Source organism: Thermobia domestica, chromosome 2, assembly GCF_964235325.1.
Source record: "Thermobia domestica chromosome 2, izTheDome1.hap1.1, whole genome shotgun sequence".
NCBI classification, from domain to species: domain Eukaryota; kingdom Metazoa; phylum Arthropoda; class Insecta; order Zygentoma; family Lepismatidae; genus Thermobia; species Thermobia domestica.
This window is the reverse complement of record NC_137455.1, coordinates 76,115,764-76,141,104: the sequence shown is the minus strand read 5'-3', so window position 1 is coordinate 76,141,104 and position 25,341 is coordinate 76,115,764. Positions and strand designations below refer to the sequence as shown.

At 36.8% G+C, this 25,341-nt stretch overlaps 1 protein-coding gene across 3 annotated transcripts in view; it reads right to left on the bottom strand.

Annotated features, from left to right (window-relative positions):
- LOC145672866 (breast cancer anti-estrogen resistance protein 3 homolog) overlaps window positions 1-25,341 on the bottom strand; it is a 420,567-nt gene that overhangs the window by 208,473 nt on the left and 186,753 nt on the right. For all 3 annotated transcript variants that reach the window (XM_081742056.1, XM_081742048.1, XM_081742039.1), the window contains 2 exons: window positions 14,728-14,879; window positions 5,400-5,511 (listed from right to left, as the gene is read on the bottom strand). In XM_081742056.1, the coding sequence (XP_081598182.1) occupies window positions 5,400-5,511; window positions 14,728-14,829 (214 nt within the window). In that variant the 5' untranslated portion in view covers window positions 14,830-14,879. The remainder of the gene's footprint in view (window positions 1-5,399; window positions 5,512-14,727; window positions 14,880-25,341) is intronic.

Below are 25,341 nucleotides of genomic sequence, written 5' to 3'. Positions count from 1 at the left end.
AAGTAGAATTACGGATACAAAGTTGCCAGATCATAATTAACTTTGTTTTCTGTATCTTCCCATACCACTAGTTTACCCGTAAATTGCATATGAAAATCATATGAATTACCGTAATTAATTTGCAAACTTTTGACAATAGTGTAATGTCATTTACCTCCCAGTAACTTGATTAGTTGGAGATTGCTTCAAAAATATTAAGTGGGAGAAATTTCCCTGCAACCCCCTAGGATTTCGCACCATGTTTTAAATGTGTTCAAATTTAGAGAGTAGAAATGACCGACTAGGATCACAACCATTCATGTATTTACAGGGGGTGAAAATGGAATTCTAGAACTAAGGGAACGGCCATTAATAGATACAATCTGATCGGGATGTGTCACGAGAACACGTGCTCAGGAAGATGGGAGTGCAAGCAAAAATTTGGTGGACAATTGACTAATGCGCCAGTATTTGGTGCAGAATAAATAACAACCGAACAAAACCAAAATTTCCAACTGCAAAATAATAATTGAAATATTCTTTAGTACGAGGGGGTATCAGAAAGTTTATGCAATCACCTAGAATGTGACGAACTACGAACCCCCTCGGACATGCATTTTATAGTTAGACTATTGTATGTTAATGCAAATTTTGGACTCGTTACAATAACTCTTTCTTTTTTTCTTTTTGCAGGTAACTCACTGAAGGTGAGATGATTGACAAGCTTGAGGCATGCAGCGTCATTAAGTTCCTCCATCTTCAAGGAAAATCAGCAAAGCAGATCCACGAAAAGATGAAAGAAGTCTATGAGAATGAAAGTCCATCCTATGAGATGGTATTCACGTGGAAACGGCAATTCCAAACTGGAAACATGACCACCGCGGACGCTTCTAGATCTGGAAGATGATCTCTTACAGATAATACCGCCTTGACGGAGGAAGTTGAGATCACAATGGAAGACAGGAGGATAACCTTTAAAAGTGTGATGTGTGGAACGCACGCCTGGACGCCTGGAATATCACTCACAACCAGCTGCATCTTCAGGAAGTGTCAGCACGGTGGGTGCCACGACTGCTCACCCTTTTCCAGAAGATAAATCGCGAGGATGCTGCAAGAGAAATGTTGCATCGCTGTGAGGTGGATGAAGACTTTTCGGCAGACTACTGACAATGGATGGAAGTTGGGTTTATCTTAATGAGTTAGAAACAAAGGAAGTGAGCAAACAATGGGAATACCCCTCCTTCCCCCACTAAAAAGTCAAGAGTGCAGAAGTCTGACCCCAACGTGTTGCTTTCCGTTTTCTGGGACTGTGAAGGGGTCATCATCACAAATTGCCTACCACAGAGGCAAACTACTAGTAGTACCTATTACTCCCATCTAGTGATTAAGTTATGAGAGGAACTGAAGAAGAAACGTCGTGGATTGGTCACAAAACGGGTGCTGCTGTTGGCAGACAATGCACCAGCTCATTCCGTCCATGCATCCATAATGAAGACAATGGAATTAGGATATGAAATATTGCCCCACGCATATACTCACCGGACCTAGCACCAAGTGACTTCTTCCTCTTTCCAGAAATGAAGCGTCCACTCACAGGACGTCATTTTGACAGTAGAGATGATATCATTTCTGAGATTGAACTGTGGTTGCAAAGTCAAACTGCAGACTTCTACAAGACAGGCTAACGGAAAGTGAAGAACAGCTGGCAAAAATGTTTCGCTAGGCACAGTGACTACTTAGAAAAGGACTAATATCATCATAGTTCTCCAGAGTGAATTTTTTTTAGGTGATTCCACGAACTTTTGATACTTCCTCGTTTTTAAAAAAAATTTAAAAAATATAAATTCAATTCGTGAAACCTCATTATGAAGTTCTCTAAAGCAGGGATCGGCAAAGTACGTCCTGCGGGTCAAGTTTGCCTCGTCGCCTCTTTTTCGGAGGTTCGGAGAAAACCTATCAACACATTGTGGTCCATCACAATCTTACAGGAAGAACAATCCAAAGATTCTTTGCAGTGGGAGTGAGTTGATCTACCATCTCCTTCTTCCAGATATTATTCAAGCCCATCGTGTTTACCATATTAATTCATTCGTACAGTAACAGAAACGTGTTTCTTTATTTACCTCAGAAGATGTTCTTTCGCATCATAACACAGAGAGAAAAGGATGGAGATGAATGCACCGTTAAATCACATTATTGTTACCTGTATCTATTTAAAACTCTAGGAGTTCGTCATGTTGGCACACAAAGTAATAAAATATTCAAGACGTGTCTGTATTCGCGTCGCACTGTCCATAATCCGTAACTTTTATGACTTCTTTTAATAGCAGTAACGTTCCATCACTAGCCCGGAAGTTATAGTCACTTCGCCTTATTTGCTAACCCTTAGTTTTTACAACACTATTATTATTATTGTTATTGTGGCTCATTTAATTTTCACATGTGACATTTCATTTCCTTGTCTTAGCTTTCGTTATATCAACAAGGTTGAGCTTATGACCAGCGAATTACATATGGTCCGTAAATAAGAAATCCAAATCCATACGCGTTACTAGTCCTTTTAAAATCAGTTATTCACCATATGCATAATGGCTAGGTATCATTTGATAAGTATTTATTTACATACACTTAATTACATTGTAAGTGCAAATTATTATGTCATCTCTCTTACACACAAGGTTGCGGGCTACCGTTTACATACGAAAATGTGCCCTATTTCATCTCTCTATCGCATTCCCTCTGTATATGAAGTCACGAAAATTGTTCGAAATCCTTTTATATTTGCATACCTACTAATTTATTTCAATGAAACTTGGCAGAAGTGTATTCTAGGGCATGGAGAATTTTGGGGGTGTACATTGAGAAAAATCCGTTCTTCGGACAGCAGTATATTGTATATACAAATATATGGAAGCGTCTTGCTTACTACAGAAATCAGTACGGATCATATGTTATCCGTATGCTACTTAGGCATTGCTCTTAGATGTTACATCATGCCGTTGAAGGATGTCTGATATTTAACAGTCTTCCTTATATTACATACATATATGTATGTTACATTCCTCAGCTAATGTTATATACTGTACGTCCATTTGTATGTGAGATCCTGATCGCCTATATTGTTTCATACGGAAAGTACGTACAGATGGAACACTTATACAGAAAGCGTTTTCATTTATACGTTTGCTGTAGATTAAGTTCAAAAACTATAGGATTTACAAATGTAACACGATTTTACGTACGCCACATACATTTTTTCTCAGTGTACTATTCGTGCAAGTACTAGACTCTGGGGCACGGCTATAGGAGCGCCCAAATTTTGAAAAGGTACTTTTTCAGGAAAATATCAAGAACTTCCCTTAATTTCTCCAGAATTTTGCATCTGAGAGGTAGGTATATATTTTGTATGATTCGAAAGTGAATCATTCTGAAGACAATGGCATACAATCAATGACTCTTATGGTAATAAGGATACGAGCAGCAACTTTCTAAGTGAACATCTACAATTTCCTTTGTTTTAAAAAAATGTAAACAACTGGATTTAAAAAGAACTATAAATGACCATGACTGAAATGGTGAATACAAATAAGTGTAGTAACATTGTAAGACTTTTAAACAAAATAACTACGAATGGCTGGCAAGTGATCTGTCACTCCATCGTAACTAAATTACAATAAAATACGGTTATCAATCCTATTTTACTAGGTTTGTGGAAATGAAATGTCCGCTCCATATGCATCATTTCCACAGGCCAAAAAAGAAGAAGAAGAAGAAATGAAAGCCAAAGTATCTGGTTAATCATAACAATCATTGTGTGCAACCATATGCGCGTCGCTAAACTAACGATTGAATCTGTGGGGAAAGAAGTCTGAAGTCTGCAATTCGAAGAAGTCCTCGACCACATGTTGCACCGCCAGATCATCAAGAAACATCTTCCGTCGCAAGAAGTGCTCGAGATGCCGGAAAAAGGTGTAATCAGTGAGAGACAAATCGAGGGAATACGGTGGGTGAGGAAGGTTTATATACTACAATGCACAGAACGAGCACACCGTCCATTATCATGCAACATGAGGACAGGTTTGCGATGTATTTCATAGAGTTCAGTATTGTAACAGTCCACAGTAATTACCTCACCTTGGCGAACAGAGAGACATGATGAATCACCCCCATCGCAGATCACAATAAACAACAAACCATTCTGCAGGTTTGGAAACCGTTTCGGACATTGATTACGATCCAACTACTGTTATAGTTTAGAATTATTGTAGCCGATTCATTTTTCATCAGAAATGATAATACGATGCAGGAAACCTCCCCGGTTACTTAATACAACCAGGGAACTACACACTTCCAGATAGGAATTCCTGTTAGCCAGTATCAAGTCAGGTGGGATCTCATACCGATTGCACGGAGCCGCCAAACGACTGTGTATGGTGTAAACCTAACTACTCTGAAAGGGCACTAACAATTCTCCGAGAGTCTACTTCCACGATGTTCCTGAGGAACTCTTTCGAACATTATGTTGGTCAATACTCATGAAGCTCATTTTGCAATGTTCAATCAGCTGAACAAAATTTGACAAACCAACGGCGAATAGTTCATTTGATTCTCCATTTAAAGCCCAAATATATCTTTTTAAATTATTTCAGCGACTCGTTATACATAGCCTACCAGATTAAATTCATAAACAAATACTTCAACTAGCATACGACTCTGTTCAACAACGCTACTTTCTGACTGTCTGGGTATCCTAGAGTCTATCTATCTCATCTGTGCCCTCGGAAACTATGCAAACTATACTTCGGCCCAACTCCCGCCTCCCTCTGGCGGGTGAAACCCTCCCTTTGCTTAAGAAAAAGAAGTGAATGACCTCAGCTCTGTTGCCGATTTGTCATTCAGTTGCTTGATATTGACGAGTGAAGATCGTAGGCTACTTAGAGTGGCTAACAAGACAGAGCACAGCGAAGTTCGTGAAATAATTCATTTTGGCAACGGTTCCGCATCTAACAATTGAAAGATCTCGGCCGCAACAACTTGTCCCTCCTCTTTCGAGGGAGATTTCGGGAAAACACACATCAACAGCAGCGCCAGAAGAGGCACAGTTGAAATAGAAAGACTCTATCCTGATATATGTGCAATGAGTTTGTGAAGTTAGACGCGTAATGTTAGTTCACCCCTGTGTTGTGTAGCTGAAGTGAGTTTTCTACTGAACATTTTATTCTCACCAAACTAATACTAGACTTAAGTATTTAAATTTGACCGTCTCCTTTGCTTCTGTTAGCTAGGCTATAAATGAAAAATAAACAATAAATGTTGACAGTAGTGAAGAATATAATGTAGCAGAACGATGTAAGAATAATGTATTTGTTTTATTCTATATAAAAATATATTATGCGATTAGTAGAGAATATTTTACTTACCTCTTTCATGCTTAGTTCGCAGCGCTACCAGGCTGGACACAAGCCTTGCTCTATGGGCAGAATTTTTTACGCCGAGGTCCTTTATGTCGGATTCTGAGAATGACAGAAGGTCCTGCAATACAAATGTTTCCATAAGTGAAACACATAACATGCATAAAACGAAGAAACAAAACTTAACTCTAATACTGTACAAAAGGAGCGAGTGAGCATGTCTTAGACTTTTTGTTAGGAGAGACACGTTTTCCGCTCTTCTCAAGATTGACATTACTTCCCATATATTTGACCATATCATTCATATCACTTAGGGCTGGAGTAACATTCTGGTGCCCTAGGCTATTCTTCTGAAACTGCTCCTTTCCCCGAAAAAGTGATGTACTGTAAAATGAAATGAAATGAAATCTTTAAGTTTTACGTCCCACGGTTATGCCGGTTAGGCTAAAGGAGACGATCATGATGAGAAAGAATGAAATGGTGGAATAAAGAAAGTGGGAAAATCCCGAGAAAACAGACGAGCGCGGTGTTTGTCCACCACAAAGTCCACACGGTGCGGGCTGAGATCCAACCAGGGACCCCAAGCACTGGAGGTGAACGCTCTACCACTGAGCCACCGCGCCCCTAAAGTTATGCACTGTAGTTTCAAATATATTACTACTTACCGAATTTGAAAGTGCTGTTGTTGCTAATCAGGGAAGCGCACGAGACAAGATTTGAGGCTGTGGGTGTCGTCTCGAAAATGTGCTGTAAAAATGATATCTCGATTCGAAAAATGTATATTTTTTCTATTGGAAGAGCTATGTCTCGACTCGAATTTTGTAAGGAAAATTCTGTCTCGATTCGTCTCGTGCACATCCCTGTTGCTAGAGGTACATGAAGAAAATTTTATATTTTGATCTCGAAAAGGAAAAAAAAAAGCATATTTTAATCCAATGGTCCCTAACCTTTGTTTACCTGGCGTACTTAATCGTAAACCCTGAATAATACACGCCCCTCCTTCCTCATTGATCATACGTGCTTTTTATCTGACCCGTTGTGCTGCACACAAAAATAGGATTTTGTGTTTATTTTTGATAATTTTGTGAATAATAATAATATTTTGCACAGTTATTTAGCTTTCAATAACGTAGAAGTCTTGAATAGAAATATGAAATACCAAATGTCAAACATGTACCTTTGTGAAATTAGCTAAAAGTAGATTGTAAAGGATCATTACAAGTAATGCTTTATTAATAATTCCATAGTGTGCTTCTACTAGTAACTTGCGTCCCCTTTACTTACTCTTCACACCGACCACTGTTCTAATTAGTAATGCTGAAACGCTCACATAGTAAATTTCTAGTATACTAAATTAATTTATTCGGTAATATATACGGCGGGGAGGGGGGGGGAGGGAGAGAAAATCAAATATGGTACCTCTTGGATGCATGTCACCCTAGGCTCCAGCTCTTCAGTCTAGGTACTTATTCGGGCCTGATATCACTTATGTACACGTTTCATGTAGTCGATTATAATAAAATTAAAAGGGAAAAGCACTTTTGCAGCAGCGGTATAGATTTTGGCTGCTCTAATGCAATATGCAATTCTTCTCCCGATTAAATTGTTCGATTGTTTCTCTATTTTATTCGATTCCATTGTAATGATAATGAAACAGAGATATCGTACTCCGTGCAAATAAAAGAAAATACTTCTTTCACAATTTTTTAACTGAGACGACTACCCACAAGTAAAAGAAGAAGGCAAAATGAGGTGGAGTTCATACACAATTTACTCATTCCGTTTCATTCCCTTTAGAATTTCTTCATTTGTTTACTTCAAGCTGCAGAATACATTTTCAATCCCTTCAGCTCCATTTGAGGGTACCCAGAATTAATTTACATTATTCATTAGATCACGACAATGTCTGCCTGGGAAGGACTGAACTCATCCTTTAAAATAGAGGCTTTTTCGCTAACGAGTAGAGGGGAAAAAATCAAAAGAAAACAACAATTTTCCAGTTGAAGTTTTCTACTAAAGCGAGATATCGAATAAATAAATTTTATTTTTTCCTCTTCCTTAAAATACAATTGTGTCACATGAATCTTTAGAGATAGGATTGCCTACGAAATAAATAAATAAATAGGAAGAAAAGTAAGTCTAAAAGTAAGAAAATAAGTATTATGAAGAACGAAACTATGTTTTGTGAATCTTTGAATAAAGTGTCAAGAGAAAATTAAATGAAATCTGTAACGGGGTTGAGTTTCTACACTACCTTTATTTTAGTCCTATAATTTATACAACGAACTAGAATCTTAATGATGTGGTTTTAGTGATTTTTCTGCTAAGTCTACTTAAATTGACTTTGATTTTTCGAAATTAATTTGTATTTTATATACAGGGTGGTTCTAAATTCAATACCTATTTTTAATTTAGATTATCCTAGAAACTAGCATCAGCTCTAGCTAGCGTGTAATGCTGTTTACTAATGTGAGGTTTATCATTTATGATTTCACAAGTTGATCCGGTGAAAACCGCAAAATGGCTGGTGTATAGAGCGTAGAAGATAGAGCTAAGATTGCCGCCAGGAATGAAGTTTGGAGGTCGGTGGTGCAAATGCAGAGATGGCGCAGGCAAGAGCAAGGTAGGAATGCATCATGACTTCTTTCTTTGGGATTGGGCTAAGGAAGATGTGTACAAGTTAAAACCAAATGTTCCAGTTGAGATGCTAAGAGAGTTCTGGTTGTGAAAGATTCCAGAAGTGTGTGGAAAATGCGAGTGCATACGTTGAAATGTAACACTTAATAACCAAATGATACACCCTAATAATGTATTCAATGGTAATAAAACTGTGATAGTTTTTGAAATATTCATTGTCACAAATAGGTACTGACTTTACAACCATCCTAGTTAATATTACTTGAGTTGAATTTGGTATAACAAAATAAAATTTTCACGAACTAAGGGAATGCAAACTGATTTGAAGAAGAAACCAACGAAATCAAACCATTAAAATTCGAATTCATTTTAACGAGAAAAAAAAAGTTCCATATAAATTAATTCTCTACAAATCAAAGATGGCGCAGGTGATCATCACCGTTCATTTAATGTCTCTATGTTTATGCTCTTTAGGCTAAAGAATGACTATTTAAAGTGAATGCTTTAATTAATTCTTAAATAAATGATTAATTCAAGAGTGTATGCTCGTTATGATATAATTGTTGGAATGAGATGTGGGAGGAAACCAGAGAATCTCCAGAAACTCCATAGACATGACGCTATCCACCACAAACTCACACGGCCTGGGATCGAATGACGAACCTCTCACATCAGAGATGCTTTGCCAATGAACCTACGTGCTCCACAATAAAGAATTATTAAGTATTTCGTATGGAGTATAGCATCCTTTGAAGCAGAAACAAACACACAATGACACGAAAGCAATGGATAATCATTATTGGGTTCTAAAATGTCATAATTGAGAAGAATGAAGAAAATTAGCTGGTTCGAACGAAAAAAAAAACAATACGGAAGTGTTGGGAATAGTACGGAAGAAAATAACAATGTAGAATTAACTAAAAGAAAAACGTAAGAGAAATTGATTGGTACATTGGTTCAAAAGTACTGTATCCTGAGGAACATTGTAAACTATGATGGAAGGAAAAGGGAAGTGCGGGTGAGAAAGTCAAAAAGAAAGATATTAAAACAAGATAATGGCTACGTCAAGACGAAGAGCTTAGCTGAAGACCATCGTGCATGAAGTTGCTCATAATTGAAATGTAATGTGGCAAGAATACTTATGATCATGATTGTCCTTTGAATTCGGAACTTTTTCCGTATCCTGCTATGAGTTTCACAGGGCATCTAAACGTCCTTATATTTTGTTTTATACTGATTGCCAACTTATAGAAAGACTGAACGAATAAAAGATGAAGGAACTGAGGCCATCAGAAAACATTAAACGAGAAAACCCGGAATTATCTGTTGATAGCAGCATTAAGAATAGGACAAGTGGAGGTAATTTCAGCATTAAAATAAATGTACATTTCACAAGCTGAATTATCTTGTTTGTTGAAATTTATCGTCCCTTTTCAACACCGAGATATATATGAGACGTGGACTTACAGCTTCAGCTCAAATCGGAACCATCGTAATGCCCTCAATGCTTTTCCATTGGGAATCGACTCCTGGATCACATGTATCCAATGTGATGCTCTAGCCACGAGAACAGTAGGGAAAGATATTGAGTTAATAACTGTTTGTGATTCACTGAGTTAAGTACTGTCTATGTTCTCTAAAGAGAACTTTCAAAAATTCCAGTAAGAACGCAGTCCTTTAATAGTGACTTAAGCTTTTCTTCGTGACAAGAGTTCAAACTGTCTCGTCTCGAAAATGTATCGTGAAATTTTCGTCTCGTCTTGCAGACAACCCTAGCTAAAGCGTAATCAAGTGCCACCCCCACCCCCATGTATATACTACAGGGCTATCTTGTTAGGCAAATGCAATAAGACGTAGCCCTTCCTGTTGGTCTAATAGCTAGCGTACGTACGTACTTTTGGTACGCGGCGTCCCAGTATTGATTACTGGTAAAGAGAGTCTTGAAATTTGACCGTGTTACAGTGGATCAGATTTCATCTTGTATAGGACCAGGTCTCGTGTAGTCTTGGCGTTGAGAAAGAATGCTAAACTCTAACCAAGTAGTAAGATGTACTTTTAATCCAATTAACATCTAAAGTAGCGTCGAATGGCCTCTCTAAGAGCTAAATCCATCTACACTACTGTACGGAAGAGAAAGTAAGCACTTTAAAATAGAAGCGCCTAGAGCCTTTCTATTCCAGGGGTGCTCCTTCTGGCGCTCCTGTCGATGTATGTTTTCCCGTACCTCCTCGAAAGAGGAGGAACACGTTGCTGTGGCCGAGATCTTTCAATGCGGAAGTGTTGCCGCAATGAATTATTTCACAGACTTTGTTGTGCTCTGACTTGTTAGCCATTCTAAGTAGCCTACGATCTTCACTCGTCAAGACCAAATGACTGAATGACAAATTGGCAACACAGCGGAGGTCATTCACTTCTTTTCCCTAAGCAAAGGGAGGATTTTCTCCGTCAGAGGATGGCAGGGATAGGCAGAAGTAGATATGTCTCGCATATTTTCCGAGGGCACACCTGAAATAGACAGGCTCTAAAAATGGGTTTTAGGGCTTAGATTGTGCCCATGAGATTTTTTTAAGGAGAAGCATTAAGTTTTCATTGAAAATTGAAAAATAGAAATTTAATTATACCATAATTATGCTTTTGAGAATGCTAACTGTGCAGGAGAACTTAGTACGGAGAAGAACATTTTAAAATAATTAATTGTCATAGCAAACAATGTATTTTCTTTAGGGCAAAATTGTTCCGAAATTGAATAAAATTTAGACTATTGAGCAAGTTATTTTGGCTCTGTGGCATTCAACTTCGGTTTCCTCTACTAGTTTTTTTTTTTTTTTTTCTCCGGGAGAAAGAATGGTAAATTTGGTGGGTGGAGGAGAATTACATCCAAGCACCTGGGGAAGGGATGAGCACCAATATTCTAAAACATTTAACTGGCACAGAATTTTCCTTTCACTGGTCCATTCTGTCGAAACGCGAGTGTAACACGAGCGTCTTACCGACCTTACATTAAAAATTATGGTATAAAACATGTTTTGTAGCCGGCAAGCTGATGATATGGTTTTGGGTTGGGAAGTAGAAAGTAAATAGCTACAGAAGTAAATTAAATTCATAACGGATAACAAACATAATTGTTTTAAAAGCGAATAAGAGAAATAATAATAATGTTTTTTTTTCGTTAGAAGAAACCAAACTTCATTTCTATCCCACAGTTATTTCGTTTGGTTGCTGTAAGTTCATTAAAAAAAAAAAAAAAAAAAAACTCAACTGCAATAAACTTTCTCCCTCTGACTGAACTGAAAGTCATGGAACAAAATTTAATGACAGACTTTTTAAGAAAAGTTTTCATCTTCCTTTCAAGAAAATTAACAAACTCTGTCTGCTACTTTTAATTGAAATTTTCCTCACAGAGAGAGAGAGAGAGAGAGAGAGAGAGAGAGAGAGAGAAAATAGGAATAATTATGCGTGAAAAGCTTTCACTAATTAGCACCTTTCTTTATTTTCATGTTTTCGTTCTCATATTTTAACTCATTAATTTTCCAGAAGATGAAAGAAAAACGATATTTCAATTACGTACTTACTGACTCTTATATTTATGAAATTGAATATTGAGAGGACTTAGGGTACTCAATTAAAGACATTCTGAGAAGAATTTGAAATAATTTTTATTTGACTGCAATTATTATTTGTGCAGCATTATTATTCTTATTGAATATGCATGTAATTAGTAAAGAAAAAGAAGAAAAACCTGAGATGACAGCACAAATGAACTTAAAGAAAGAAAATTGTGATGGATACTGTAAGAAAAATTTATGTCAGTTAAACCTTAATTAATTTTAATGTTAAGGAAAGAATTCCTGCTGCCATCTGTACAGGTGAACAAGAACTAAAAGAAAAGTTTTCTTCAATTGAAAGAACGAAATGATGGATGGAAGACAAGATGAACGACGAAGTTTTCTTATAAAATATATATATATATATATATATATATATATATATATATATATATATATATATATATATATATATATATATATATATATATATATATATATATATATATCTATAAAAGAATGCTCAGTTACATTTCAGATTCAAAAGGACTGCCAATTATTCATTCTAACAAACAGTCAAACTTCCATTGTTCACGACAAAGAATCTTGAAAAGTGCTTAGTGTCAAGGTAACAGTATTGAGTAGTTGGGTTTAACGTACATAGACTACTCGTAAACGTTCTTATTATGAAATTCTTGTGAAAGAGAAGCGATTCATAATAGCTGTATTTACAGGTATATTTATTTACATAACTATCTTAATACAATTTCAATAAACGTCAGTCAATGAAATATGTATTACTTTAACTTTATGTCAGCTGAATTGTTAGAGCGCTTTTCAATGTTGGATTTGTTAATGGCAGATTGAGAATAAACTGCTATTAACAAAATAAATAAATAAATAAATAAAATAAAATAAATAAAAAATAAACAAAATTAAATGCACCGTAAGAGAACTTTTTTTCTTTTACAGACACATACTTTAATGAAATATTAACTTCGCAAGTGAATCTTAAGAGAGAAGTTCCATTACTGGGTGCAGATTCATTTTAAGAAGGCTTACTTGTTATGGAGATAAAATACAGAACATGTACGTATACTATAACAACTATAAAGCAAAGAACACTAATCAACGTGTGCTAGATGGCCACTAAAAGCAAGAAATGTATCTAACAGATTCAGAGCAGAAGTGCAGTAGGAGAGCCCGCTTGGGGTGCGTCCGTAAGGAGCAGGCGCGTCAGCAACTGTGGGTATGGGAGTAAATAAGGATGGTGGAGAAATACTTCAAATAGCATTTTAAAAAAACTGCCTTGCGTGTCGGACAGCGTTCACATATTTCCATGGTTACACTCATCACTTTACATATTGGTGTCAGGTATCAGTTGAGGCCATCATAGCTTCCTTATGGAGTACTACCCGATAAAAAGCCAATAGCACTTTTCACTTTCGTATTTATACTTATTATGGATTATTATATCTTGTAGAAGACAGTTATTTCAAGTATGTGTTGCAAAGGGATCAGAAGACTGCATCTAAAACATGTGTTACATGCCGACTTTTGTATTTAAGAAATCAAGTTATATTCATGATGTCGGTCTCCAACATGACGGCCGTAGTGGTCATTTATGTTTCTGAGGTTGTCAGATTCTCCAGACATCATCTATGGGCAATATGCGTCACCAACCCAACAGCTTTTCATATGTTAGGGCTGTTATCTGATTTCCGATCCACCCTGTATAATTCATAATTTTTATGTGGATGTTGCAGTTGGTAAATTTTGAAGTCGATTTTGTCGGAAATACTTCGCAGAAAATCAACTCAATTTTGGTAGTCGATTATATACTGATTGCTAATTTATATATTTATACATGTTCAGAAAGGTTCTCTTCGGTCTCATTTGTCAGAAAGTCTTACGTCGATTTTCTCCAAAACGCACCAATAAAATGTCAAGCTGTTTAGATCTAATAGTTAGTATTCTGTGGACTATCTAACGAGCAGATTGGCTCTTCGGTATCTCATTGGCATCTTGTGAGGTTTCAGTGTGAGCCACTGGCTCCATCTTGAACAATTAAAGTCTTTTTTTTTTTTAATATTTTCTATCTTTACTATGGTTTAGTTCCTAATTTCTTGCATTGGAAGATGCGCAAAGCTTATTTAATGAAACGACGCTCATTAGTTATATTCAAGTGGTTATCCTGCTCTATCTTTAAGTTTTACGTCGCACGGTTATGCTGGTTAGACTAAAGGAGACGGTGATTATGAGAAATGAGTGAAATGGTGGAATGAAGAAAGTGGGAGGAAACGGGAGAACCCCGAGAAAACCCACGAGCGCGGTGTTTGTCCACACAAAGTCCACACGGCGCGAGCTGGGATCGAACCAGGGACCCCAAGCACCGGAGCTGAACGCTCTACCACTGAGCCACCGCGCCCTCTGCATGTATAGTATAATAAGAGAAAATATTTATATTATAAAAGAGGATAAAGTTCAATTATATTTTAAAAAATCACATAAAGTTAAATATACGCATGAAGATAATGTGTTCATTTGTTGTTATATTAAAAGTTCGAACTTCGTTAATACAGAATATTTTAACACATTAAATTGGGAAAAGGGAAGGGGGCTAAAGATAATTTCGTAATTCTGAACATTTCGTTATACTGGACTTCGAACATTTTACTGTATTGTGCTTGAATAAAGTGCAATCAGGTCCGGTTCTTTCATATAGGCAAACTAGGCATCCATCTTAGGCGGCAAATTTTAGGGGCGGCGCGGTTAGTTTTTTTTCTCAGTTTAAAACTTAGTAGAGTAAACAATTATTATAACAGCATATAAGCATTAAAAAAAAAAGCTACCATATATGATAGTAAGCTTCACCGCATACTTCATCGAAATCGAAATGACATTAAGTTATGTTCAGGTCAGGACAGTAATGGAGTTTGTTGTTGTTGCCTTTTACCTTAAAAATAAGGGATAATATTACTAAAATCTGGGGCGGCGAAATATCACCCGGGTAACGTCACAGTGGGCGCCGAAATATTTCTCGCCTAGGGTGTCAAAATACCTACAGCCGAATCTGAATACAATTGTTCGAAATTGAATAACCCTAATGTGTTAGGAAGTAAAGTTTGGAAAACACTTTGAATATCATATCTTACCTCAACTCCCTGATATTTTTCAAAAATATGTGCGTATTGCGAGAGGTCGAGGACATTCAGCCACTGTCGGACGTCCAAATGTGGCCGCGGCGACAGAGGCATCTTGCGGCGAGAAAGCGAACTCAAGGAAGGGAACCGGAAATTCGCAATACCTGTAATGATAAAAAAGAAAAAGAAATTAGTTATGTACACTAAGATAAACACAGCTGATTTCATTTACACTATAAGAAAACATATAATTTGAATGATGCAGAAAGAGTAAAAAATAATACAATAAAAAAGAAAAATCATACGAGGGGAATTTGATGAAGTCATCATCAGCTTACGTAATAGAACTACGTAAACGTTATCGCTGATGCAATGTACTGTAATTACAATAGTTGAATTGATACGGTCGTCATCCATTAATTATGGTTATGACAAGTGTTATAGGAAGTGGTAAATAAGAATGTACTCTTTCTTACAGAATGTATATAATTTTATATCTACGGTACACAATTATCTCGAAAAAGACTAGCAGGGTGGATTGATTTAAATCAGTCTGATTTAAATCACGATTTTAATCAAGATTTAAATCACTTGATTTTTTAAATAAAAATCATTGATTTAAATCAAATTCCGAAATAAATTAATTTAAAGTGAAAGTAACTAAAATCCCGTTTCTCTTCTGATATTTCGATTATGGAAGATAATAATCATAATACAATGAGACTCAAATGTATGTAAGCACAGTATGAAAACGAGTATCATGTAGGGAACGATCAGGGAAAATCCCGTTTGAACGGGTTACGGGTGAACCCTGCTTTCTTCTCTTTGTAACACAGGGTTTTAAAATTTCTATTCCAACGGCGAAATCACCATAGACATTTAAGATGAAAACTCTTTTTGTCCACGTCTATTTGTTTGTTTCCAGATAATAGGGGCATATTTAGAGGGGTCCGATCCCCTCTCCGAAACAAAACAAAAAATAAGATTTTAAAATTTTGGGCGAAATCTATGTACTAAATACATAGAAGTTCCTCGGGATCGTAATACGACAAATTTTGGATGCGTTAAAATATCGAATAATACTTTTGATAAAGTGGATACTTGACCCCATTGCAGAACATGCCGTGATCTGCGATGTGATCGCAGAAAATTTGCCCTGCCTGTGCAGGAAACATTGTCAGAGGAAATAAAATAGCCAGCAGAAAAGTATAAAAATGTGCCTGCTATGTATAGATGTCTTAAATGCACGGACAACTTGCATTTGAACTATTTCTCATGTTACATAAAGCATATTTTTAACAATCAAAAGTGTTTCTTCTACTGGAACTGATCATCTTGATTTTTTTATTATGGAATTCCTGGAGAAAATTTTTGACTTACAAAAGCTCATCGCATAAAGACAAAGTTCTGCCATCGGCTAATATATAGGATCAGAAAAAGGTATTCACGAAGAAATTAAATATCGACTAAAAACAGGGAATTCGTGTTATTATTCAGTTCAAAATCTCTTATCGTTGCGAAGTCTGTCGAGGAATTTGAAGCTTTAAAATATGTAAAACGATGATTATGCTTGTTGTGCTATATGGTTGTGAAACATGGTCGCTTACGCTGAGGGAAGAACGCAGGCTGAAAGTATTTGAGAATAAAATCCTGAAACCCAAAAGGAACGGAAATGAGGAATGGCGAAAACTTCATGATGAGGAACTGCATAATTTATACCGTTCACCAAATATTGTTAGGGTCATCAAATCTTGGAGGCTCAGGTGGGCAGGACATGTAGCTAGAATGGAAGAAAGTAGAAACGCTTTCAAAGTCTTGACTGGAAGTCCAATCGGAAAACAACCATTAGGAAGACCCTAGGCGCAGATGGAAGGACAATATTAAGATGGATCTCGCAGAAATAAGAATACAAAATAGAAACTGGATTCAGTTGACTAAGGATAGAAGTCAGGAGAGCTTTTGTGAACGCGGCATTGAACCTCCGGGTTCCATAGGTCATAGAGTGAGTTAGTTAATTTTAGGCGAAATTTATGTACTTTATATGTATTTCGTGCCGCTAGTTAGTTCCAATTGTTTAAAAATATGCCGCTGCCAAATATCAGCAACTTTCGTGAAAAGAAAAGTGTTATGTTGATATACATTGCTGTACTTTTTCCTTAATGCTTAAGAAACATTGTTTGGGATTGAAATAGGTTAACGATTGGGAATTAATTCAAAATTAAAACCCAATACTTTCACTTAAATGGCATAATTAACATTTAATACTAATTCCTAATGTTTTTCTTCAGTTCGCGACTTGTATTATACGAAGAAAAAGATTTGATTTAAATCAAAAAAATCGATTTAAATCAAAAAATCAACAAAAATGATTTTTTTGAAAAAAAATCATGATTTTTTCCACCCTGAAGACTAGTATACCTTCCTACATTTCTCTAGGAGAAGCATACGAATTTACTTTCTATTTCTCGCGCTAACGTTTTCTGACAGAATTATTATTATTATTATCATCACTATTATTATTATTATTATTATTATTATTATTATTATTATTATTATTATTATTATTATTATTATTATTATTATTATTATTATTATTATTATTATTATTATTATTATTATTATTATTCACAAGAGTATCAAAAATGAGCACAAAATCCTATTTTTGTGTACAGCACAACGGGTCAGATAAAAAACACGTATGATCAATGACCAGGAGGAAGGGGCTTCAATTATTAAGGGTTTACGATTAAGTACGCCAAGTAAACAAAGATTAGAAATCATTGGATTAGAATATGCTTCTTTTTTTTCTTTTCGAGATCAAAATATAACTTAATCAAAATATAAAATTTTCTTCATGTACGCCTAGCGATAGGGATGCGCACGAGACGAGTCGAGACAGAATTTTTCCTACAAAATTCAAGTCGAGACATAGCTCTTCCAATAGAAAAAATATACATAAAATATTATTATTTTGAACAATGGTAAGTGCGAGTGTTCCCGAGAACAGAATTTTCGGGTATGGATCCAGCGTCTTAAAGCAATATTGGAAAGTTATTTGAATTGCAAGGTAGCAAACCCTGGTTTAGAAAGTCTTAAGTAATGATGGTTCGGTTCGGGTCATAACACCCACGCTTTACTCAGTTTAATAGGCGTCATCTATACGGCCATAGTCCTCTGTGGGCTGCACTGACACACTTAAAAACTATTTTTAAAAATATGTGTATCAGGGGCGGATCCAGGACTGACTTCTGGGGGGGCGGTGGGTTGTCATACTGCTACTTTTAAGAGCTTCTAACTTTGGGATGGGTTTTATTTATATATATAAAATAAGAAAGTTTCCTCTTCTGGGGGGGGGCGTTTGTCCCGATCGCCCCCCCTGGATCCGCCCCTGATATGTATTAACCGACTTCAACAAAACCACTAAAAAGTAGAGAATAATAGAAACACTAAAAACAGTAAATAATAATACTAAAACAGTTAAACACAGAAAACAACTCACTAGAAAAATGTGAAATCCATTTCTTTCTGATCTCACGTGACGGCAGCGTTCACTACACAGAATAAAATATAGAAGTTTATTATATAACTATCAGTTTTGCTTGCGGCAATGACAATTAAAGAGCGCCCAATTAAATGTATCTCATGTTTATATCTTATAAACTACAAGGACGAAACAGCAAACAGCTATCGTGTCCATCTGAAACAACTTGTTTTTCCCTCCCCATACAAGAAGCTTTATGTGGAATACCCAAAAGGGAGACGGAGTTAAGAGATTTTGCCATCTATTACTGACACTGTTGAATGAAGTTGTTTAACTTCTCGTTCCTTTTAAATCTTTTAGATCTCATGATGAAAAAAAAAAAAAAAAAAAAAAGAGTCTCTTTATCAACATAACTTATTTCTCCTTTCAATGATAACTATTCATAGATGGCGCGAGAGACACACTTAAAGTGTTAAGCATTAACAAGAAGGAAAAATGTGTCGTCCAAGATTTTTATCTATTCAAACTAACACAGCACTGTAGAAAAGGATGTATTTTTTATATTCTTCAAGTGCTTTTTCGAGCTTGACATTTACATAAATTGGTCCTTATATCCATGTCCTATCACATCAATTTTAACTTAGTTTGGATATATCTCATTTAGGAACTGTCGCGAAAAAAAAAAAGTTCTACGTCCCGTTTCATCCTTCTCTTGGGTTTTTTACTTATCATTAAAAAAAAAAAACTATAAAGATATTATATGAGTAAATCTACCTCACAGGACTGTCCCAACACCTCGTGGCTAAATACTTAACATTATTGCTTTTGATATAATACATCCGGCAGCAAATTTTGGACTGTGGATCGTAAATACAGAGTGTCTCAAAAGTCCACTGACACAGGGTAACTCGGTTATTATGAGAGTTACAATAAAATGTAAAAGGGAAAACCATATCCACAAATATGATATTTTCAATCTAATGTGAAGGAATTTTTGAAATCGGACGAACCCAATTAGAAATGACGAACCCGATTTCCCAATCTTAGGGATGACATGTTCCATAATTGCCAATTTTACAGTAGAAATGAAATTAAATGAAATCTTTCAAGTTTTACATCCCACGAGTATGCTTGATAGGCTAAAGGAGACGACAAATTAATGAAACAGTGGAATGAAGAAAGTGAGAGGAAACGGGAGAACCTCGAGAAAACCCACGCACACTGTGTTTGTCCACCACAAAACTCAGTTGGTGCGAGCTGGCATCGAATCAAGAACTCCGTGCACCAGAGGTGAACGCTCTACCACTTTTAGTGTATAACTGAAGATGAGAATGATATATTTTGAAAATAAGTCCCTCAATTAGTGATTTTTTTTTTCTAAAAACGTAAATTCGACTAAATCTGAACGCCAATTTTGATGCCTCATAACTCGGGAACTAAAAATGTGTAAACCATATTTCATGTGCACACTAAAGTCATGAAAATGTACCCCTTTCTAAGTTGGTTACGATCGTAAGAGCTTCATCGATCTGATAGTACTTTTTTTTTTAAAAAAAAAAAAGGTCCGCCGTGGCTCAGTGGTATAGTGTTCACCTCTGGTGCATGGAGTTTTTGGTTCGATCACAGTTTGCGCCAAGTGAACTTTGTGGTGGACAAACACCGTGTGCATGGGTTTTATCAGGGTTCTCCGGTTTCCTCCTATTTTCTTCATTCCACCATTTTATTCATTTCTCATCATCACCGTTTCCTTTAACTAGGGATGCACGCGAGACGCGAGAAGTCTCGTCTCGTCTCGCATTTGCGAGACGAGACACGAGACGAGACTGAAAATTTTATGCGAGACGCGAGACGAGACTAATCCGTGCGATACGAGACGCGAGACGAGACTCAGTTAAGTCTCGCACGAGAAGTCTCGCGAGACTTCTCGCAGTCTCGCAACATTTATGAATTACATGTAATTATATATTTAGTGATTTTACATTTATTGAATATTCTAAGTTGAGCGTTAATGCCTCCAGGAACAAAAAAGTGATTGGGGCAATAGACATTTTATGAGATTTATTATTATTCAAGGTTGATTTTCAGAATTAAAGCCTTCTTTAGTTTCTAAATATCATTAAAAAAGAAAAGCTTTGTAAATTGGAAATTTATTACAACAACACGGATTTAGGACTTTATTTTGCGACACAAACACATACACGCGGGCGCGCACGAATACATGAACTTCTGTTTTTTGGTCTGAAAAGCGTATAAGACTCCCTATTGCTGCAAAATGTGATATTTCTGTTGTTTCTGTCTTTTTCACATTACTACTAGCGATTTATGTTGGGGGATGGCGGGGAAGTCCCCTCTCGTCAAAGTTTATCCCGGGTTCGGCTCGCAGAAATAACATGATATTTTTACATGGAATAAGTATTTTCTTTCTATATATTTATCAAAAACATCGGAAGTTTAATTCAAACAATGGTTTGGTAGGATGGCCCTATAGGTTTGATGCGAGATGGTAGGAATGGCCCTATATCTGTCAGTAATTTTATTTTCTAGATCTGGCAACACTATATAAGTTGAAAGCGAAAGTTGATAAAATGCGATAATGCAACATTGCTACAAGCGCGAACGAACCAAAAGAATTGGGTCGTATTGTGTTGTGAGGAGTTCTTTTGTTGTCCACAAGCTCTTTTGGTGGTATAAAAACATCTTTATAATGGAAAATCACCCTTCAAGGAAACGACCAAAACGTGTAAGTGTTGATAGTGGCGACGATATTTTAGAAGAGCCAAATAATGCTGGAGACCTCTAAGCTGGAAAACAATGTTGGATCCAGCAACAATTTATGCTGGTTTTGCTGTAAATTATGCTATTAACTCTTTGGGGATCCCATGGTACAATCTGTACCATACGGGGTGTTTCATGGTACATTGCGTTATAACTCTCCTATTTGGGCTTTTTCGTCCGTTTTTTTTTTTTCAAGTCCAGAGGCATTGTAGAAGACCTTACGTATGGTTTCACACCTTCCTGCGTCGAGACATAGAAGGTGATGACGTCACAATTCTAAAATATATATTTTCTTTTAATATTGCGGGGCCCGTCTATGTTCATTATTTTTTGGCGGGCTTATTTTTACACGTAGAAGATTGAAATTTTGCACAAACATTCAGTCCACCGAGTAGTATTTACCAGATTTTTTCAGATTTCTGCGTTAAAACAGGGGGGGATCCAGAGGGTCAAAAAGTTGAAAAAAGGGATATTTTTACCCAAAAATCCCGTTTTTCCTCATTTTCCCGCCTTAGATACATGATGGAGACAAGTGAATGGCCGCCTGAAAGGCAATTCTATTCGGAAGAGAATGATGTGCGACACATGACCCTAGGGTAATTAGGGATGTCTCAGGGAATGTTTAAAAATTTCCCTCTGTATACGGGAATATGGGACATTGTCGGTATATATATTTTTTTTGCGGGCTTACTTTTGCACCTAGAAGATTGAAATTGTGCACAAACTTTCAGTCTACCGAGGAGTATTTACGAGATTTTTCCGTACTTCTGTGTTAAAACATGGGCGTACAAAGGGACTAAACGTTGAAAAAGGGAATTTTTTACCAAAAATCCCTTTCACGGAATTTTCTCGCCTTAGATACATGATGGAGACAAGTGAATGGTACCGCCTGAAAGGCAGTTATATTCTGAAGAGAATGATGTGCAAACCATGATCCTAGGGTAATTAGGGATGTCTCAGGGAATGTTTAAAAATTTCCCTCTGTATACGGAAATATGGGACATTGTCGGTATATATTTTTTTTTTGCGGGCTTACTTTTGCACCTGGAAAATTGAAATTGTGCATAAACATTCAGCCCATCTAGTAGTATTTATCAGATTTTTTCAGATCTCTGCGTTAAAACATGGGGTCTAGAGGGGCTAAAAGTTGAAAAAAAGGATATTTAGACCCAAAAATCCCTTTTTTCGGGATTTTCCCGCCTTAGATACATGATGGAGACATGTGCGTCATACCGCCTGAAAGGCAGTTCTAAGCTGAAGAGAATGATGGGCGAAACATGACCCTAGGGTAATTAGGGATGTCTCAGGAAATTTTTTACCTGAGATCATGGTGTTTTACGGTAATTTGGGGCATGGTGGGAATTCCTGATAAAATTTCTTCCGCCCTTACTATTCAAGATAGAAACTTGAAATTTGGCACACACGTTTAGTATACCAAGTACTATTTATCAGATTTTTTTAGATGGGTACGTTCACACAGGGCCGCTCCAGAGGGGCCCAAAGTGCGAGAAAAAAGTCTCTCCGTAATTTTCTCTTTGACATCATTTTCCCGCTCCTGGTAAATGATATGCGCATGCAAGTGATGCCATTTGAAAGCCAGCTTCATTCTGAAGAGAATGAGGTATGAACTATGATCCTAGGATAAATAGTGACGATGCAGTAGCTGCTTGACTGAAAGTCTAAAAAATAGCCCAAAAAGCCGGGTACCGGAAAGGGTTAATTTGACGAAAATTAATGGTCCAGGAATCAAATTCCAGCACAACTTTTCTTTTAATTTGGAGCGGAGGGGACACAAGTTCGGATACCATGTTGAACTTTAGGTTCCGTCTCCTTAGGATGTTATGAACATTCATCCCATGGAAAGCAATGGCAAACCACCAAGGATTCAGCTTGCCAAGGGATTTTAGGTCAAATACCTGCCTTCGGACAGAATATCACATCATCATTCATTAACAGCCATAGAATAACACATTGCAAAATTTTGACCAGAATATATGCGAGACTGCGAGACCATGCGAGAAAGTCTCGCGCGAGACGCGAGACGAGACTCAAAATTTTATGCGAGACGCGAGACGAGACTTCACATTTGCGAGACGAGACGAGACGCGAGACGAGACCAACATTTGAGGCTGCGAGACGAGACGAGACTTTTCCATTTCTCGTCTCGTCTCGTCTCGCGTGCATCCCTACCTTTAACCTAGCCGGCATAAGCGTGGAACGTAAAACTTAAAGATTTAATTTGATTTTAAAAAAAGAAAAAAATGACAGTTCAAGCCCCCAATTTGATGGCCGATATCTTGGAAACTAATGGATTGTAAGTTATACTATACTATTATACAGAGTGGCCCAAAAGTAGGTACACATCCCTGCTTTGATTCTAGCTTATATGTTTATTTGTTACAGCTGTTCCGAGCTTAAGATATAAGTAAAAAGACATTAAGAACAAATAATAAAGACACTAAGTCTACCTGATGGATAACAATAAGAAATGATATAAAAAGCAATGAGTTGATCAGTACGGGACTGTATACCTACTTTTGGGCCACCCTGTATATAACCACTAAACTCTTCAAAATTTGTCACAAGGCCAAGTTAGGTTTAGGATTTTTAGAAATTAGATTTCTAGACTTTCGGCATATATGGCCATGTTAGCCCGTCACGTATGAGAGATGACGTCCAAGGGCGTCGATCCTGGGGGGACGAGGGGGCCCGGGCCCCCCAAAGCTCATGTAGGACCCGACATTGTATTTGTAAATTTACAATATTTGGCATAATTTGATTGCAATTTGTCTTACAATCCTCATATATGCTTTCTGCATCTGAATACCCCCCCCAAATTTACAGAGAAATCGGAGCCCTTGATGACGTCCCTCGGGGATCACACTATCCGAGGAAAGGGAATGTAGGAAGCGGCCTCCTGAAACCAGTATGATATATACCATCCCGGCATTTGCGTGATGTGAACGAGGAAAACCCAGGAAAACCTCACTCAGGATGACTGGCTTGAAAAGCTTTTACGCTTTTTCGATCGAGTGTCCTCACCGGGAATCGAACCCGGGACCAGTCGCACTGAAGGCTAGAGCGTTAGCAACTATGCTGCTCGGGGCCTAAGATCAAGTTTGGTCAATATCAGATGTACTTTATCGATCAGGTAGAGTTTTTCTTTCTTACGCACTAAACTTGTTTAAGTGAATCCGTATACCAAGTTTGGTTAACATCGAACTGGGTAGACTATTATCGATCGTGTACGATATATGCTATCCTTTGAAGTCTTGTGACAACGAGACAAGATTGATACGACAAGTGCATTTTTTTTTTCTTAATTCGACACGAGACCAGAAACTTCACAAATCTCGTCGGCAACACTGATTTACCCAAATGTTAGGTCTCAAACACTGTTTTAGTGATTCATAGTATAAAAGCTATACATTGGTAAAAGTAATTGTAAATACGTGGAAAGAGCATTTATCAAACATTTAAAGATGCGAAAGTCTTTACACAATATACTTCAATAATAAATATTATTTAAATATTGTTATTTGACACAATTCGTGCACCTCTCGTGATGCGGGATGATTCTAACAATTTTCAGATGATTTTTTTAAAAGAACCTATAAATGTTGTACATAAATTTGCAAAATGAGACAAGACTCGAAACATTTTTTTTAATTTTTTTTTTTAAGAACCAAGACGAAACTTCTATACATTTGTGGGGCTGGAAAGGCTTATTCCTCTCTCATCTCGTCTTCTAGATATAATTAATCAATTAAAAAAATGAAGGACAAGAATATAAATAAACTTATATTGTGTTAAACAACTGCTAAGTTCATTAACCACCAGAACTTAAAACATCCTTATAAGACCACTATCTCTCATAAGCATACATGTGTGAAATTTTCCACTTGAGGGAACAGCGCAATTTTCTACAAAGTTATAACGTTCTTACGTTACAAACTTATTATCATTTAACAAGCATTTAACCGCAATCAAGACCTCCCATGCGTACTTAGTACTTGTATCTTGTTTCAGGGTCACACGCATATAAACAATCTGCATACAACAATATTCCCTCCTCCCTCATTAGCATCCCAATCGGGCCTTTTGTCATTTATGGATCCGGATGAACGGCATTCCATACTCTCATCTTTTAGTTGCGGTCATTATTTATAAACAAGTCACTCGCCTCTCCCTCCCTTTTCGTTCCTAAACAAGTTAGTGCGCAAAGAACAACCAAGGATTGTTTTAAGAACATTTGCATTCTCTATTTGCCAGATTCAAAAAGATTACATTCATTACAAGTAATAAGCACACTTTTTACCTTCAAGGACAATGCGATATAAAAAAAAATTCTCGTAATAGTGGAAAGATTC